At 40.4% G+C, this 20,172-nt stretch overlaps 1 protein-coding gene across 2 annotated transcripts in view; it reads right to left on the bottom strand.

The window, feature by feature from the left end:
* The window catches only part of tafa5l (TAFA chemokine like family member 5, like), a 69,002-nt gene that overhangs the window by 20,693 nt on the left and 28,137 nt on the right, over positions 1 to 20,172 (bottom strand). For both annotated transcript variants that reach the window (XM_042492142.1, XM_042492143.1), the window contains exon 3: positions 7,932 to 8,059. In XM_042492142.1, coding sequence (XP_042348076.1) covers positions 7,932 to 8,059 — 128 coding nt within the window. The remainder of the gene's footprint in view (positions 1 to 7,931; positions 8,060 to 20,172) is intronic.

Consider the following 20,172-nt stretch of genomic DNA (forward strand, 5'->3'; position numbering starts at 1 on the left):
TTTCATGTAGGGCAGGTGAAAATTACACTCTTTAATTTCTAGAGACCCAACATTGCCCCATGAGCAATATACAGACATTTATAAATAATATATTGCATTTTTTTAATAATTACTGAATATTTAACATAGCTGTTTGTGTGTTTATTTTATTTTATTTTTGCTTTTTAATTTTTTTTCTCTTTTAAATACCTATATGTCACTTTGTATCATTCTGTGTCCCCTATTGAAATTTTGAGGTTTTTGCGGGTCCATGAACGCAGCGGAGTTGCAATTTTCCATGAGTTTGTTTTTCTTCCGCAGCAGTTTGTGACTTGCAGGATGGATAACTGATTTGTCTGTTCATTGGGAGCTGATCAGATCAGATTGATGGATAAGCAGAGCAGATGCTGCAAACTTGTAGCCCCAGCAGGATGAACACGGTCAGGTGCTTTGATTGACTTAGGGGTTTATATATTTCAACAACCCTCTTAATGAACTATCCAGCTCCAAAAATATAAAACCAATATGTGTTGGCAGATGTTTTAATTGTGGCAGGCTGCCACAAATAAAATAATGTGTGTGAAAATCCTGATACTATATGATACTGTAAAATACCTGAACTGATAACATTCTTACACACAAGTTTGTAAAAAACATGTAGCATTTTTTGTGCTGTTTGAGAGATCATTATTATTTGCATTAAGATGATCAAATTAACCATTTTACACTACACACCTCAATCAAAACAATTTCTTTGTTTTTTTATTATTAGAATCTTTCATGGTTCTGAAGGTTTTAATTTTCAAATAAATTGTTTGACAGCTTGCAGGGGCATTTATTGGATTTAAGGGCATTGGAAGCTTAGCCTAGACTTTAGTAGGGGGGTCCACTGGGGTCTTCCCCAAAATTTAATTTATTTTTCTCTTCTATTTTAATGCTTTTTAATGCACTCTGGTGCATCTTTTTTTAACTTTCCAGATTTATAATGTAAAATAGTAGTAGTAGCTGTTAGTAATAAGTATTGAGTAATACTTTCCCACCATTACACCATTACCATTAAAAATTGTTTGACTAGAGTTGGAAAATGTTGTAATATTTGTATTTATGGTAGGAGTGGTTAAATAAAACTAAGTATAGCATTAAAATACAAGTTTGAGCTTTTTGACAGGTTATTGGATCCAAGTCTTTCTTGTAATATTAGGCCCATTCCTATTTTGAAGTATAAAGGCTATATATTTAGATCCAGGGTCAGTGGCGTGCACAGACTTTTTGAAGGGCAGAGGCAAAAAGGAAAAAAAGGGCACATATAGCGTGTCCTCGCCACTGAAGAGGGCACTTTAGACATGTTTTGGCTCCCAAGAGGGCACTTTAATGCGCGTTTTGGCTCCCAGGGGGCACTTTAGCACGCATTTTGGCTTCCAAGAGGGCACTTTAGCACACGTTTTGGTTCCCAAGAGGGCAGTTGAGTGTTTTTTCCATCCAAGAGGGCAATTTCATGTATTTTGCCAACCAGGAGGGCACTTTAGCGTGTGCTTTTGCCACCCAATAGGACACTTTAGTGAGTTTTGGCTCCCAAGAGGGCACTTGAGCACGCGTTTTGGCTCCCAAGAGGGCACTTGAGCACGCGTTTTGGCGTCCAAGAGGGCACTTTAGTGCACGTTTTGGCTCCTAAGTGGGCACTTTAGCACGCGTTTTGGCTCCCAGGGGGCACTTTAGCACGCGTTTTGGCTCCCAAGAGGGCACTTTAATGCGCGTTTTGGCTCCCAGGGAGCACTTTAGCACGCGTTTTTCAACAATTGGGCCACGAGGGGGGGCGGTCGCGCCACTGTCCAGGGTGCTTTGGGGCATCATTCTAGTAATGGTTTTCGGTTATACACTAAGCCATACATTGTATTTAGATTATTTTACAGACAGGGGGTTCTTGACCACAATGGACAGGAAACCTTGCACACTGAGCCTAATGCATTTTATGGATCTATTTGTTGCAAAAATTTGCAGGATGAGACAAAATTGAATTGTCAAGCAGTGAGGATGAGTTTTAAAGGTCCTCTCACTTCTTGAAATAAAAAAAATTTAAAAAGGAAACATTGGGCCTATCCAGTCCAAAGACGCTCCCAAGAAGGCATCGAATTGGTCCTGAACAGCAGCTTGCAGTATGCTAGGTAAAGACACAAAATCATAGATGGATGTAGGATTTATTGACATCTAGCGGTGAGGATTGCAGATTGCAACCAGGTGAAACTTCTCCAATGTGCCAAGCGTCAAATCCCAGTTAAAATTCCTTCAGTGTTCATTGTTCAGGAGATTTTTTTTACCAGGCTGCTAACATAGCACCTGGGAATTTGTGCAAATATGTGCTCACCTCTATTCTCTGTTAACTTAGATCTAGACGTTCAGGAGGTTTTTGCTAGGAGCCGAATTATCAACAGGTCTTTTCCTCTCCCAAACAAACAAACAGACCAAGTGATTTAAACTGGTAAAAGCACTTAATAGAGCAGCTTCATGTTCAAGTCAAAATCTGCTTTTTTCCCTATGTTGTTTGGCTGGTCACAGAGGGGCTGCTTGCTGACACAAAAAGGCATATTGCCCTATCTAGAGCTAGTGTTTGGTGTATTTGTTCTGGGCTATAGTAGAAACATAGCGGTACAATATGGCGCTCTCTGTGGACAGGTAGCTGCTCCCTATATAGATGTAAATGCCTTATTCTAAGGTGACAAAAACACATTGATTCTTATTTGAAGACAACTAAACAACAAGGAAGACAAACTTTATTATATTATATTCCTTGTCTGACAAAATTTCCCCCTAAATCCCACACACTAGGCATTTAAATACAGTATGCTGTTGTAAAATGTACAAGGAAATATTTTCATCTTCTTTCCCATCTTAAATAACTGATCAAACAAATGTCTTAAGAAGTTTACAAACATATATCATTTAATTTAAAACAAATTAAAACCATAGATTTGAATAATCCTATGAAAAAAAGCTTTAAACATCAGAAGGTGACAATTTATTTCTCAATGTGTCAGATTCATTTAATCAACATTTCACATCGTCTTCGGCTTATCTCACTGTCAGGTTACAGCAAAAGGTTGTGAGCATTAATTAGGCTGCCACTCAAACCTGAAGTGTTTCTCTCAGCTCAAAAAAAAAAAAATACACATCTCAATTGAACCTTAATGTCATTTTTATACTTTGGTTACCTCACAATTGTAGAAACATTAAATGGATTCCATAATGAAATTGGAAAACTGGATTTACGTGTCACAAAATGCAAAAGAATTTTAGCTTCATGTTTGATATTAGCATGTGTTATTAGCCGCATGTTTGCCACCATCAGGTATATTTGTCACTTTATTTCAGTGGCAAACTCCACCTACGTCGAGCCCACGCACCCCAGCATGAATAATGAGTGCAGCCATTATCAGCGTTCAGAAGCCCACGTTGTCACACTGAGTGCTCCTATGTAATGTGATTATGAACATGTGAAGACAGACTGAAACTCCCTCTCTGCACCCTGGCTCTTGCACACAGATGTGGACCGACAGAGCTTGGCCAGTGGCCGAGCGGCAGCCTGGCCCTCTGCCTCTCTCTCTCTCTTTCCAACCTTCTCTCCACGCTCCAGCCTGATCAATTCTCTTTATAGATTTCTCATTTTCATTTATCTTTCAGAATGTGCTTTCCTCCCATTTCAGGTCTTACAACAAATACCTCTGGATACCTCCTCTCTTCTGCTGCCAAATCCTCCCTAGGCCTGCCCCCTCAAAGCAAACCACCAGCATTACTTGTGATTAACTTCTGCAGTAAAACTCAGCTAATTGAGTATATGCAGTGGAACACGTTATCTGCATTTCTTTGTAAATATATGTACAAAAGCAAAACACTAACCTAAGTGTGCTGTCAGGGTAGATTACAGCACGATGGGAATGCGTGCGTGAAATCCGCCGCAGCTGCCCAAGGCTGCTGGACGGAGGAGGCGGAGGAGCGGAGAGATACAAAGAGACAGCAAGTGAGGGAGATAAAGGAAAGAGAGAATCAAGAGATCCACTCGCAGGTTGACCTTCGGCCTTGTGTACCTGATGATGAGGACAGCAGTCTCTCCTGCTCTGTCCGTGCTGTCATCTCTAGCTGTTATCAACATGCTGTATTGTGCTGTCTCACTCGCTCTGTCTCTGTATGTTACATCCCTCAACGGAGAAAATCCAAGCCAAAATCAAAAAAAGCTGAGCTTGTGCAGGCCCAACTACTGAACACAAACACACATTTTTTTTTTCACAGAACAAAACAACAGTAGCATCATGCTGCTTTGGTGTGTGATTTAAGACAGCATGCCGGCATCGGGGAAGCAAAAGATGAGTGATGGGCGTGACGCTTAACACAACAGTTTGGTCCTCTAGTGTGACATATAACGTATGCATGGGCAGCACTTTATAAACCATAACAACGGCATAACATGGAAATAATAATCATTTACTGTTATATGCCGTATGATCTCGTCCTCAGCTAAGACAGTAGGGAGCACCCATATCTCAGTGTATCTCAATGTTTTCCCAATAGCCAGCAAGGCAGCAATAACACCGTAATGTCTCTATTTCATGACTTTTTTGTAAAGTGGTATGAAAAGGAACATTTTATGAATTACTTTTCCTTTGCAATGTTATGCTTCCTTCCTTTCAGAACACTAGCAAGCATACGGTCCTTGCATTAACTAGCAAACAGCAAATGCATTTTGAGCATGTTTCACTTGCCAGCTTTGCATAAAAGTAGGATTTGTTGATGTTCAGTTGATGGGGAAAACATTATTGTAACACCAATGGTCAGGACATCAGGGTTTCCAACACATTAATTTATTTGTTGCTCTCCAAAACTCAAGCATCTGTTGCCACAATGTCAGTTATTTATAGCGCCATACTGTCGGAGTGCAGAGCATACTCTGGGCACAATGTCAGGCACATTGAAAGTGAAAAACGTTTTCATCCACTTGCAGCAGCTGCTCATTTAATCCAACAATTTTATCTGATCACCTCTAAACTGATTGACAGATCGATTAACAACCCTGCATGCCAAAAATTGGTGTTGATTTAAAAAAAAAGAACTTTTGAAGAGCTTCACCTGCGCTGTGTTCATGGATCCCCAAAAGGTATGAATTTAGAGAGGGGACACAGAATGATACAAAGGCATTTAAAAGAAAAAAAACAACATTAGTTTGCTGTCGTCATACTTTCTTCCGATTTATGTTTTAGTAGCTTTTATTTATTGCACATTCACATTGTAAACTTTACAGCTGTGATAAAAATATGATAGAAAATGAGTTTTGGAATTTGTCCTGGGGGTAGGGGTGTGGGCTTTGGTCCCCCCAAAATGTTAACTCCATAGCTACGGCCCTAGGGCTAGGCTTAAGAGACAAGGCAGGCTGAACTGTAGCTGGAATATTATTGTGTTTAATGGACAATTCAAATTTTGTTTAGGTAATTGGTCTGACACTGTCACCTGGTGAGAAAACTAGCCTGCCAGATATAGAAAGGAAAGAACTCCATGGTGTGAGATTAAGATCTGTATCCATGGCGACTCAGCCGTTGACCAGACATGCAGTAGCGCTTAGAGAGTGATTATTGTCGGCCGGTGCTTTTACAGTTTTTTTATTCTTTCATAGCTTTCAAACATTCATAATGAGACCTCCTTTATAATGACATAAAAAAACCTAAAGGATCAAGTTAACCCTCAGTCAGATTGATGTGGTGCGCTGGCTTTGTGCTTCCTGTGTATTGTCTCACTGCTGAATCATATAAGAGTTAATCACAGAGCAAAGCCTCAGTGAGCACTGCAGCACTGGCAGCTCTGAGGCATTGGATGCACGTTGCATTGTCAGAGGAGCCTACAGAGGACCAGATGACACCATATTGAAGGCTTTAAAAATTTATCATGTTTTGTATTCATTTAAATCTCCCACAAAGTCAGAGAGAGGTCATAACTGTTGTCAGCTATTATTTTTCTCAGCACGACGCTGACACCTGAAATGTCTGATGTCTTGTTTGAGCAAATGATTTAATCAACCGCTGATATTCTTGTTTGAATCCACATTTGTCAGTGTTAGGTTTCACAGCACGTGTTCATGGTAAAACCTCTGATAATGGACCTCACGCTTTTGTTTGATTGTTCCATGAATCAATTAAAAAGGACAGAAAACTGCTGTTGAACTGCTCAATCAAAAATTTTTAGGCATGTTGCAGTTGTGGCCCTGAGTGATGTCACAGCAGATGTTTTCTTTCAGCCTTTTATTGTTGTTATATGTGTATATATTATCCTCGTCAGCATTATATACAGTTGCTAGTGTTTTCTGGGCTCATAAACAGACACACAACCAATTGTGATTTGGCAAGTCATTGCTGTTTTTCCAGGAGCTTTCAGGCAGCAGGCATGAATATTTTGTAGTGACCTCTCACTTTTTCCAGTGGCTGTTTGGGCACAAAAGTATTTTTTTTTTTTTTTTGTAGCAACCCGTCACTGTTTTTCCAGCGTCTTTTTAGGCACCAAACTTTGGTGTAGTGACTTGTTGCTGTTTTTCCAATGGCTTTTTAGGTTCTCAATGTCTGTTTTGTGTAGTAAACAATCACTGTTATTCCTGCAGCTTTTAAGGCGCCAGACATAGATTTTTTTTTTTGTATCAATTTGTTGCTGTTTTGGCAGCTTTTGTCACCAAATGTAGGTGTTATATAGTGGCTCATTTCTGTTTTTTCTGTGACTTTTTATACACGAAATGAAGGTGTTTTGTAGCAAACCATTGCTGTTTTTTCAGCTGCTGTTAGGCACCAAATGTAGGTGTTTTGTTGAAACCCGGTGCTGTTTTTTCAAATGCTTTTTAGACACCAAACATGGGTGTTTTGTCGCCACACATTGCTGTATTTTCAGCGGTTTTTCAGGCACTAATTGTGGGTGTTTCGTCGCGACCCAAGACATAGCTGCTTTCTCAGTGGGGATAGTGCCCCCCAAAATTAGTACTTTAAGCCGGAAATGATTTTGTCCTAAACATAACCAGGTGGTTTTTGTGCATAACTGTTGTCATGATAACCTCAGTGTTGTTGAAACTAATTTGCAAAGTGATGTATCTGTCGTATGCAGAATCATATAATGCCAATATTTTTCTGGTGATTGGGTTGCAGATGATTACAAAGTTAGATTGCATCTGTGCATATTGCCTGATGTCAAGCTTTTTGTACTGTATTAGGAGTATATTTGATGTGAGTTGGTAATAGGTTTAAATCTGGAAAGGTTATGTAGCTAAAGTATAGCTTCAAACGATTTATTTTAGGTTTGGGAGTAGATACTGTAATTGGGCTTTTTTTTAAAAAATATTTCTAGTACGATGCCGGAGTATCTAAGCTGGATGAAAGATTTACCTGGTAAAATATTTTCCCTGATAAAAAGCAGAATAATAGGTCGACATTTGGTAGTCAGAATAGTTTGGTCTGTATTTTGTCAATGCCAAAGAGATACTGGCAGTGCAGAACTAATCTAGCGGCTTTTATGTACCCTTCTTATTGGCTGCAGAGCAATATTGGAACCAGTGATGACCATGCTCATATCTTCAGAACACTTTCAAGTGCTATTCATGCCTCTGCTGATTTTCTTTACAATATTATTAATGTGCTGAGTCCAAAAGAGAAGAAGCAAAAAGAAGAAATACACCCAAAAGTTTGGTTTCTTTGATTTTTTCAAATAGAAAGTCCCACAGTTAAATAGTGTCCTGTTTTGTTCATCATTAGTTTTCCACACTTAGAGATTCAGCATTAATGCAGTCTTTGAACCCTGGGAGCTGTGTGCTGCTTCCAGCCCTCAAGCTCTGGCTTCACATAACACTTCAGCTCGTGGGGGTTTACCCATGCTGAAAATGACGGTGTGATGCTGTTAAGTGCATATGGCATATATTAATGTCATGTCTTATAAATTACCGTGACGGTCTTGATGCGACCGCTGCCCCTGGTGCAGGTCCAGCCAGATCGGTTGAACAGGAGGCTGCAGACCTCTCCCTCCAGGCAGGGAGCCATCTCACACCACTGACGGCTCCGCACGATTCGCGCTGAGAGGGCGAAAGACAAGAGGGCAAAGAGGCAAATTAGACAGACAGATTCACAGAGACTTCAAAATGTCATCTTTTTCTAGGATGGACAGCAAAACTGTCCGTTTTTTGCTCACCAGACAGGAAAGCATCTTCATATGTTGGTGTGTCTACAAGCCCGTAGTGTTTTAATTAGGTTCTTGTTGAACTACCATGTCTGAATAGCCTGTGGTAGTAACCTTTACAGACCAGCTGGCGGTCCATAAATTACTCTCCTGCTAATGCTAGCTTTCATTGCAGCTGCACAGAAAGATTGCTTTTTCCTTTTGACATTTTGTTACACTTAATATTACTCCTGAAAGGATTTTTTTTGAGGTAATTCTTGGCATAAGGTTCTAGGTTGATAGTAACTGGTACCATTTTACAACATAATATCGTTGGATTTTTTTGCCTGAAGCTACATTGTAGAAATCATTCTCAAACTTAGACTCAATAGACAATCCACAAAATAATATACCTGTTGTTTGCCTGTCTTTTCACCATCAAGGCCCGATAAAGTGAAAATCAGGGCTATTCAAATCCAAATTCAGTTGCGCTGGATTTTAAAACCAGGAACTGTAGATTTGCCAAGCATTTTCAGCAGCCTATTCAAAACCTTTTTATTTTAGCTTTTGGTACTATTTCTAAACAGATAAAATAAATGTAGCCAAAAAAAAGAGCAATGTTTATCTTTTCACTATTGATAAAAAATTGATCACGTATCTGAGGTAGGCATGTCACAAAGTGCAGAAACAGAATAAAAACAAGAGCTATCAATGCTGGTAATGCCAGTAACTAATAACATGTTCCCTCCCTCTCTCTCCTCTGTACACATACCCGCACACATGCACACACTCATTTTACCTCATGACATTTTTCATTAGACACAGCATGTATTTTTTTTTTTAACTATTCAACCACAGCCCAGTTGTTTTGAAAAGCTCCTAACCACAGCAGGAACTGCATCTCATGAGAAAAGATATGATGAGTGGTGTAACTCTAGAGTGGAATTACATCTATTTGTAGACTAACGTAGTATTTAACATACGGTAGCCCTGGTTCCTTGGTCAAAACATTAATGGAATTTTTCCATTCGATTTTGTGTTATTGCAGAAAATAAGCTCTATGTCAAACAAAAGTTTAGGATAGTTACATGTTTTGTTCTGCAAGATAACCTTCACAAATTAACACTACTTTTTGAAGCATAAATGAAAGCACCAACAGTAAAAAGCTAAATATGGACTACTTTTTTACCTTTGTAAAATAAAACAGTGAGTAATAGTGGAGCAAGGATAGGAAAGGCAGAAATGAAATGGAGCAAAGGTCCCTCATCAGATGTCAAAAAGAGAAGTTGCACTTCATGCCCACAATGCTGATTTTTCTTTTTTTTTTTTAATTAAATATTATATCAGGTTTAGACATGAAACTGTACAGTGTCTGGCAGGGGTCAATTTCTCTGCATAAATGAGAAAAAATATTTATTTGACACATTGTCTTATTCAATGTGTGCCCTCGAATTAATGTCAGGTTACTGTTTCAGTAAGAATATAAGTTGCAGGTTATATCAATATTATGAAAAAATTTTTGATTGACATACTGTAGGAGGGCGCTATATGTAACATCCCTTCTATTGCAGCTACCACACTAGTCATCATTTTTAACCAACTGAAGGCGACGTAGGCATGTTATGCGAGCAATAATACGTGGGAGTGGACACGTATGAGGGATTTCTGGGAGATGATAGTCCACGATTTCACAAAGGGATGTTGGATTCAAAACCTCCGGATGATCATGCGATGCAGTAACACCTTGTAGTGCCTGCTGCATCATGCCTGAGGGGGCCGGTTCCTACCAACAAGCACATAGCCATAGCATCATGGGACCTATAAAAGCAAAAAAAAAAAGTGTTTCCATTGCAGTTTTGTGAAATATGGCTTTTTTGAATCGCCTGAAATACAACCTCATGTCAGCGTAAAAGCTTTTTTGCAATAAATGTGAGTTTTTTCTAAATTGATGTGTTTCTGTTAGGCATATTTTGTATTCACAACTTTAATTTATGCAATTTGAAGGTTAATGGAAACCTGGCTTGTTTGTCTGTGGACAGATTTTGTCAAAGTGATGACTTCACAGCTGTGCAAGATGCAGTTATGAAACGTAACAGGTGTGTAGTTGAGTTCAAAATAAAGGCCAAGTTGGACAATGGGTGTGGCCCTAGCAAGGGGGCCAGTAGCAGGGAGGTGGCCCGTGGTTCCCTTCACTTCACACCCCTGGCTGACATTTGCTTGAAATTGCTGAACACTGTATTGCAGCTGGAGTGATATTTTGGAAAGACGTGATAAAGTTTATTATGACATTGTTGGTGCTTTATAGTATGGATGCATTTTTGAATGTGCTTTTTTTGTGTGCAGCCTACTTTAGAGGTGCAATTTCTTTTTGTGAAAGAGAATAAGGTATGGAGAATTAATACAATAGCAGGAATCCGTGATAATTCAACACCTATATCAAAGAGGTAGAATACAGATCAGAAAGGCAATAAAAAGACCAACAAGTTTCAGTCTTCTGCTGGAGACGTCAGAGTGAAAGCCAGCGACGCTCTCATCCTCCCTCTGCAGTCTGTCTGCCTGACTTTGAATTAGCATTCGCCTGTAGTCGATGCTGATAAGCTCTGATTGTTCTTTACACAGCGTGCTAAAGCAACACTGAAAGGTTATCAGCTCTCTGCGGACCTGGCCGAGGCCGCTGCTCCTGCCTACTCGCGATCCCCCCGGGGCGGCACATTGTGGAACGAGGTAACATGGTCGGCAAATTGAAAGAGAGGAACTACAATTCGTTGAATGTCCACTGGAGAGCTGAGGGCGGAACAGAGAGGGAGCGGCAGAGTAAGGAGGTGTGGAAGGGGGAGGCCTTGTGACATTTTGCTGTGAGGTATTCCTGGTCCAGGCCTTGTTAACAGTCTGAAATTGGTCTTTGGAGTGTCATACCCAGACTGCTGCTCTGCAATAAAGATCTGTCATCTTGTGGTATTTATCAAGCTGCCTGAACAGCACCCTCATGTATGTAGCCACACACGCACATTACACAATTACCGCTGTGTAGATATAAAGCCATTCTCTCAGCAAATAATAGATATTGTTGACACACCGGAAGAGAAGATGGGAGACGCAGCAGTGGAACAAAACAATCCAGAAACCTGTCATCTCATAGAAGCGAGCAGGCTTAAGAAAATATTCAAACTGAGACAAAATGGTCATTTGGGCTTCACCCTGAGCAGAGGTTCCTTGGCGAGCAGGAAAAAAAATCTAAAGTGACCTTCCTCTTGACACAGCAACATGCCGTGGTGAATTTTCATTTTCACAGTCATCCGTCAGGCGCAACAAAGCGTAGATTTATCAGTCGGGTGCAGATGTAGTTTTGAGTACATTACAGGGCCAGCAAAACTCAATTTCCAGGGCACGGAATAAAAGCTGAGCTGGCAAAGCGGCGGGAGTGCTGACTAACCGTGGAGTGCATCAGCCCAGCCAGCCCAGAGTCGCGGAGGTTGGCTAAAATAAATGCATTTTTTAGCTGCTGCCACACTATCTAGGCACTCGATAGCTTGCCCTTGTTACTTTTTCAATGCCATCCACGACAGTGTGACTTGATCTATGATGACTTGATGAATTTCCCGGTGCCATAAGCCGTGGAGGGGTCGCATGGGGGGTTGGTTGGGATTACGACGTCGCTGTGATAACTTCATCAACAATCATGAATAACACAAGGAGCTACAGAAAGGCTGCAGCTTGGCTCCAGCCTGCCTCGATCCATCAAACCTATGTGTCCAATATGCTGGCGCCATAGTGGACGCAATAAAAAGCTGCTATGGTACAACCACCCACACACACATCAACAGTATCCTGAGCAGGCTTTAAAGGGATAGTTCAGATTTTTTGAATTGGGGTTGTTTGGATAACCATATAGTTTATGGATGCACAATAATATCAGCACATCATCAGTATCTGCAGAAACTGATGCCAAAAGCCACCTTTAGTGGTGGTATGATACACCGCCACACAGTGTCAGTTTGTACCACAGCCTGACGAAATCTTTTACAGTGTTATGATACATAGCCAGACACAACCTGTTGTAGCTGTTTGAAACACCAATGGAAGGTGTTTGAAACGCTGCTGGTGACGAAGTCATATAAGGAGAACTAAGGTCCATATAGGGTGGTCGGGAGGGGTGGTGGCTGGGACCAACAAACCCCGGACTTACACTTGGTAGACCGGTGTTGGCTTCCCGTATGAATAAAGAGGGAAACCATGATGTTTTTTTCTAAGCCTTACCACGTTCTGTTAACAAGTGCTTTTGCTGATGTCCCTGCATTGGCTGTCACGAGCTGTTGTTGCCTAATCCTAATTATGTGCTTTTGCTGACATGCCAGTGTTGGCTGCAGCATCGTCAACAGCAGAGCCAGAAGTCCACTTACAAAGCTGCGTTATGTGACGACTCTGGATGAGAACTTGTTGAAAATACATTTTGTTGCTGATCTCCCTCTTCAGCAGTACAATGCTTAGCTTCCGTGCCCAATTCCAGCCTCCTTCTCCAAACTGGAGGCGCTGTATGCAATACTGAATATGGATAAGTACCTCAAGTATACAAGTATACAACCCCACTTCAAAAAATCTGAACTATGTCTTTAAGCCTCAAGCTGTCTGAAACATGTTGCATCTTACAGTATATATTACATGCTGCTCTTCTGAGAAATATTGTGCTTTTATTATTATTAGGGCTGCAACAAACGATTAATTTTTATCGATTAATCTATCGATTATTTTTTCAATTAATCGATTAATCTATCAGTTATTTTTTTATTGATCTAACTATTATTTTTTTATTAATCAATAAATATAACAACAGATTTACCAAAAATAGGATTTTAAAATGCTGCAGGGCATTATTCCCCAACAAAAAGTAGCCCAGTCTTAACTGGAAATCTGTGTTTTACAATCTGATATAAAGTCTCTCCAAAATAAAATCAATGCAAGAGCTTGTTCCGCTCAAGTAAAAAGAATGTAGTGCAATCTACATTTAGCAATCCAACAGCAAAATAAATAAAACAATGTAAAATACAAGTCACTTTTAGTAGGAGTAACAAAACAGTTACTCTTTGTTACAGTAAAAAAACTCAAATCTAACAGCCCAACAAAACCTCTTACAGTAAAATTAGTGCAGTTTGAATAACACTATAACTTTCTCCAACAGAAATAATTATAACTAGTACATTCTGCATCAAAATAGTCTAGCCTTAACTGAGCCTTAAGGCATACCGCTACCTGCTGATATGAGTGCTGTATTTTCATATTTATAAGCACATATTCCACTCATTTATGAAGTTATACAAGCTCCTGCACAGCTGACAACCCTGTCCTGCTAATGTTTCAAAATAAAATAAAATGTATCAGCAGAGACAGAGACACAGACAGATAGCTTTTGTCTTGAAAGGGAAGCAAGGAAGTTGAGGTAAAACAAATATGTTTGTATTTCCTCATCGCTGTGACAGAGACTTTAAACTGCGGTATAAAGTCGTATAGAGTTAATATAATCATTCAGTTTGTCAGCGGTCTATTCCTGCTGACAAACGCGTAAAAAAACGGCTAGTCACCGTTTCTCTAGATGTGCTGCAGCTGACACGCACCTCAGACGCGCCTGCAAGCGCTGCTCGGGCGAGCAGTGTGCACGCTCTAACTTGATACACGAGCGCCGAAACAAAAACACAATCGGCACTGCTCACACTCTCATGGCGCGCGCAGTGTGAAACGGTGTGACGCGTCGACGCGAATTGATGTATTTACGTAATCAATTACGTCAATGCGTTGCCCCAGCCATAGTTATGATAGCTTTCAGTTCTGTTTGAACATGGTTTCAGGCTTGTTGTGTAATGTTTTATGATGGTGGCAGTGTGCAGCTGAGGTGAAACAGCTGGCTGTGGTAGTTAGAGGAGAGAGAGAGGGAGAGTCTGTCTGTCTGTCTGTCTGGTTGACACCTGGGTGGCCCGTCCTGTTGCCGGCACAGTCGGGAGTCCCACCCAGGGACCGTGGGGTGGACGTCGGGCCAGGCTTGTCAGCTGCCACTGTCCCTGCTGGGGTATGGTTCTGGACCTCCAACTAGATCACACGTAAGACCATCTGTCCCCCCCGTGCACAGTGCCAAGCCCTGCCCTGCCCAGCACAACACAGCGCTGCCAGACGAGACTCAGAGCGGGGCAGGAGGCACAACAGTGAGTCCTAAAGCAGACGCACTGTTCGTCTGATGAAATTCTGCCTTTGCAGAAGTAAAAAATAACATCAAATTTTTACCAAAGCCACAGGCAGCTCATGTAAAATGCATTTAGATGAGGTACAACAAACAAAAAGAGACAGTTTCGGAGAGACAGGGAAGACATCAAGAGCACGTTCAAAAGCCGACCAATACAATAATCCGTGCATCTCTTCTGGTTATTTAATAATAATACTGATGATTCTTTTGCTAAGCACCCAACAAGATTATAGCTAACTAGCTTAGCCGGACACCAGAATTACTGTAACAGGTTTTAACAGGCTTTCTGGCTGATGTTAATTAAGCCTCAATAATGAATCAGTTTGTAGCGGCCAGATTTTCAGCCCTCTGTCCTCTGCAGTATGCCGCGCAACCTGCTACCAGAGGCCTGATGGTTTTTCACTTCTAATTATGACAACAGAAAAAAAAAATCCAACATGCACCACATTTTAAACGCAGCCAGTCTCCAAATGGCTCCATGCTTCATGACAAACTGTGTGTTTTGTTGAGCAAGCTGTTGAATTACTCTGATGAGATGAGCTTGTTTTCAAAATGGCTGTTTTGTATTTCTGGCTGCTTCATGAAGGAAGATGTCATCAAACCAGGAAGTTAGTCACATACAAAGTAGTGAAACGCGTCTGGCAGCGTCTTTATGTGAGCAGTCTAAATCTAGAAGTGATGCTTTAGATCTGTGGGTGTGTTTCAGTCAGACAGCTTTAAGGTTTGCTGGTAATAATAGAATTCTAAGAGGACATTTCATCTTAATTTCCCTGCTGGTTTACAAATGTGGGTCTGTAGAGAAAACACTCACTGCCATAGGTATTGATTTTTCTGATTAATTTGTCTGTCTGTTGCATTTTGGTGCTGGAAACACTTCCACTTTTATAGAGTTGCTTGGTTCTGCTGTTGTTGGCTTGGATGGAAAATTTAGAAGCTGTTTTGTGGCACTGTACATTCTCAAATGAAATCAGGCATTTACAATGTTGATGATGATGATTTATGATTAGCATTATTATTTTACTGCCAAAAGCTTAACCTTAACACTTTTTTGTAGTTGCTGTTAAACCTTTAATACCTGAGAGCTGGTTTGATTTCATGGGAAGACATGACCCAAAACTTTACAAGAAAAGTACAAGAAAATTACCTGACAATTTTGGGGAAAAAAGTTTTTTTTTTTAAAAATCTACAAACACAAAAATTACCAGGAAAAAAGTGGTATTTAAATTTTTTTAAAAATGTTGTGCCATAACTTTAAATATGTAATTGTAATTATTATGACTATAGTTTTTCACCAGCGTTTTTCCTTCTTTTTTCCTTAGACATTTTAAAAAAATAATTTTCTAGATCTTCTTTTCTTTTTTTCTTTTCTTTTCTTTTTTTTTTTACCAAGGTATCCTATCTTGGATCATAGACAGTGTATTCTGTGTGCAACCAACTACTGGGAGGTTTAAAAAAGCAGCTAGCATCAGTTAGCAGCTAACTTAAAGAAGAAGAACCGGGCCCCAAGAAAGGCAGCTCACCCTTGCCCCCAATTTTCCCAATAGCGACTTGAAATAAAGGTTAGAGACTGTTTTTTAAAGAATAAACGTGATCATATTTACCTTTCCCTAGCAGTGATAAATTCTCTGCGCCCCAAACATTATTTTCTCCATAGACCACTATTGTAAAAGACAAACTGTTGACAGGACACCTCAAGTTGCAAACAAAGTCAATTATAATATTTCCTATTACGAATTTTTGATCCATGCAGGTTTTTAAATTTTTGAAGTTTTCCTTGAGCCGAAAAAGAAAGTGGGAAGTGGGAACTTGCTGGTGGAGCCAGCGGGGGAAAGATAACTGCACGTATTCAGTAGGCTGCATATGCTGGAATAAAACCCAGAAGTTAGAGGCTTTTTTTTTGTGTGTGTGTATGCAAGGTGTGCAGTTTCCATCAGATTGGATGGGTGCCATCTAGGGCTCTGGTATAAAGGTATTGTTATCCATTTATGATGAGAACTGCGGCTGGACAAGATGAACCGCTAAATGGTTGTTATTGCCATGTTATGCTGCTGTTATTGTTTAGAAAGCACTGCCAGACACCTACGTTATATGTCACACTAGACACCAACGCTGTTGTGTTACACGTCACGCCTGTTTTGCTGGCTGAATGTTGGGATGCTGTCTAAAATCACACGCTGGGGTGGCATGATGCTGATGTTGTTTTGTCCTGTAAATAAAAGAGAAGGGAGAGTAATAAAGGGTCTTGTTAAAAGGGCTAAAGAAACTTGACCCTGTGTGTGCATCTGGGAGGGAAGTGTTGTTATTGAGGGTAGCTTTACAGATATCAAACAAACATTCTTTCATCTTTCTTTGCATGACCGGCATCAACAACAACAAATTAAAATGAGTGCAGATACAGAAAAAAGGGAAATATGAGCAAATGTTTTCTTCTTTACAAAAAGGTCCCTAACATAAGCTTCTTTCAGATTGTCTGCCTCTGTCTGCAGCTGAGGTAAATAAAGACTACAACAAATCATAAAATTGTGAGCCTGCATTATAAACCCGGAGAACTCTTTTTGCTTAATCTCCTTTCTGCATCACTTTTTGGCTCATTTAGTGTCAATAATCATTTCAGCGAGTGTGAAAGCAGAAGCTCGCAGCCAGCATATAAACCTGTCTCCTCGCAGCCCCTAGACTCTTATCATGGTGGCCATCAAGCTTCATACCATTACAGTGTGATGTGGTGGCATGGCAACAACGGGCCAGGCAGACACGGGGAGAGGGAGCGGCGAGAGAGAGAGTCGGGGAGCAGATTAGAGTGAGAGCAGGGAGACAAGCAAGGAAAAGCACATAATCCTCCTGTGTACAGTGCGCAGACTAAACCTGCACAACAGTGACACACAGCAGCACAAAAAGAGGGCAAAAAAGCTTGAAATGTGTCCTGAAAAAGACGAACAAAAGGAGTTATTTTGTCAAAAAACACGCTGCACTTGTCGCACACAGAGAAATAGTTCAGTGATTAGAACAAATAAGGGAAAACAGAGTTTACTTGTCATGCTGAAAGACGGACGCAGCCACCATCTGGGCCAATCATCCGGTCAATTCTCAGGTGAGTCACATATAACAAAGTTTACTCGCCGCGGGGCTTAGGGAGACTTGTTGGTATGTTATTATGGAAGTGTGAATACTAGCAGGATGGCAGGGTAGATAAAAAATATTTGTCCGATTGTCTCCTTTAAGCCACCAGCTGCACACTGTAGTCCCAGCGGCTGCATCATACGTAAGCCTGGGATTTTAGTTTATATTCATTACAGGAAGCAGCAAAGAGATTCAAATCCACAAGCTTTTATTGCTGATTAGGATTGTACAGATGAGTTCTTCACTCACTGCATAAAGTTGGCTGATACACTCCGAAAGGGTGAGACTGCAAACCTGGTCAAAAATGGTCAAACATTAGTGTACTGCAGTGATACTCAACTTACAGCCTGCGGGCCAAATCTGGCCAGAGTGCATAAAACAGCATCAGAGTAGAACCCCCAGCAGAGGCCCTGAAATCCTAGAAATGTCCTAAAATCTGAGAAATTTCCTAAAATCAGAGGAAATGACTTGAAATCCTAGACATGTCCTGAAATCCTAGAAATGTCCTAAAACCCAAGATTAAAACTAATATACAAGAAATGTCCTAAAATCCTAAAACAGTCATAAATTCCTTGCATTGTCCTAAAACCCTAAAAAACATCCTAAAACCCCAGAAACATCCTAAAATCCTAGCAACATCCTAAAACCCCAGAAACATCCTAAAATCTTAGAGAAATGTCCTAAAGTCCTAGCAAACAAAGCCCATGATCACGTACAGTAGTCTCTGTTCCCTGCTGATGGATTCAAAATGGTGCAAAATCCAATTTGACATACAGTAAACTGATGGTCTTTGAAGTAAGTTTGTAATGCAAGACTTGCTGTGCGCTGAAATCCACATCAGTCAGGGAGAGGGTGTTTATTAAAGTTTCAGTTCTGACTTGTAATCCCCCCCACCACCAACATGCCAATCACTATAACTGGCAGTGGAAATGCTTGAAACTCATGTTAAGACGTGTAATTTCTCTGAATTTCATTAAAACTCCAGGCTGAGGCACCTGAGATTCGGCACATGAGGAATGAGTAAACTGAAGCACGAAGAGGCAGATCCATTACTGCCTACTTGTTTAATTTAGAATTCTGAAAGGTCAACTGTGAGCAGCAGCTGAGGGCTGAATAACTGGTGTGACGCAAAGCACATTACTAATACTATGAAGCATTTATTACTAACCTTATTTGTAGACTGCAGTTAATGTTTAAACCATTATGTACTTTACTATTTGTGCTTAAGGGAAATTATAGATGTGTGCTGAGTGATGTCAATGGAACAGTCACTTTGGCACATTAAGAGTGGAAACTGAACAAACATCAAGTAAAAATCAAAGCCAGACTTTAACTTTTGATAAAAGCCGTAGAAGATTGATTCTCTTGAAAAGGAGTTAAATTCATGAGCATTAAAAAGCATTGCTTCTCAGTCCAGTGCAATACTGCTACATCTTTACTTGGTCTGCTATGGGCAGTAGGTGACTTGGGGGGAACTAGGGGGTACAACATCCCCCTTGTTAGCAACATGACCAAAATGCATCGGACCCAGATGCCACCCTATTAGCACCTATAACTGTTAAATTATTGATAATTATTATACACATCTGTTATTAGTTTATTATTATTTTGATGGTGCATTTTTATTTTAACTGCAAAACAAAAAAAAGCTACATATCACCATGTTACTGACATGACTGAGCCAGTTTGCTGACTGTATGACTCTTCAGTACTTGTGATAGATTTACACTAGTTTTGTCATTATTCTGTAATTATTCTTGTGGCCACAGTGGAGGCTGTTCAACAGAGTATGATAAACTCATTTTATACTTTTTACAGTTTTTGAGATGCCAGGACACCCTTCCCAATTTGTTGTAATTTTTTCCTCAATACATACATTCACGAGAATAGCAGACAAATTTATATCAAAAATCAATTTATTTTACTGTGCATATGTACTAACCAAGCGGCAACCTCGAGGGTTGAAAAATGAAGCCAGCGCATAGCCGCCAAAGACTGCAGTTCCTCTAATGGCAACCAAGGCTGACTCCAAGAGCAAGTCATTCACAGTGAACCTCCATGTTAAAATGTCCAAATTTACTGCAGAAATTAACGTTTACAGCCTGGTTCAAAAAACGGCATTGGTCTCTCTAAGGTCTTATGACAACTGTCAAGCTGTTCTCTCAAACTGTCCAGATGTATTTCTACAAAAAGTATGGCACCCCAAATTCTTGCATATCCCATGTATACTGAAAGTTTGCGATCACATGACCAATGCGCTGATGAATGTAAACCAGGAAGCAGCGAGTGATCTTGTATGAACTCTGAGTGAGCTCTGAGTCAATTTAAGGTACATCCTCACCATGTTTCTCCCTCTAAACCTAACTACAGTAACTTGTATTACCTAACAGTATCACCTGTGGCGATGGGCTCTTGTCACACCTGAGGTTACGTCAAGGTGGCTATGTCCATTATATTCACAGTCTATTATACTTACACCTTTGAGTACCGTTAATGGTGTCACTTTTTCCAGCGTGAAAACATTACACACTTCAACTCAGTTAGAGTTATGCAGGAGGGTGGCGTATGGAACTGGGGCACATCTAAGGTCTCCAAGTGAATAACTTGAAATAAATCTGTCCTGACCGCTGTCCATGGTGCTGATTCTGCAGCTGTCTTGGGTGTTCTGCAACATTTGTGCTGGC

The sequence above is a fragment of the Plectropomus leopardus genome, chromosome 8 (genome assembly GCF_008729295.1).
Source record: "Plectropomus leopardus isolate mb chromosome 8, YSFRI_Pleo_2.0, whole genome shotgun sequence".
NCBI classification, from domain to species: Eukaryota; Metazoa; Chordata; class Actinopteri; order Perciformes; family Serranidae; genus Plectropomus; species Plectropomus leopardus.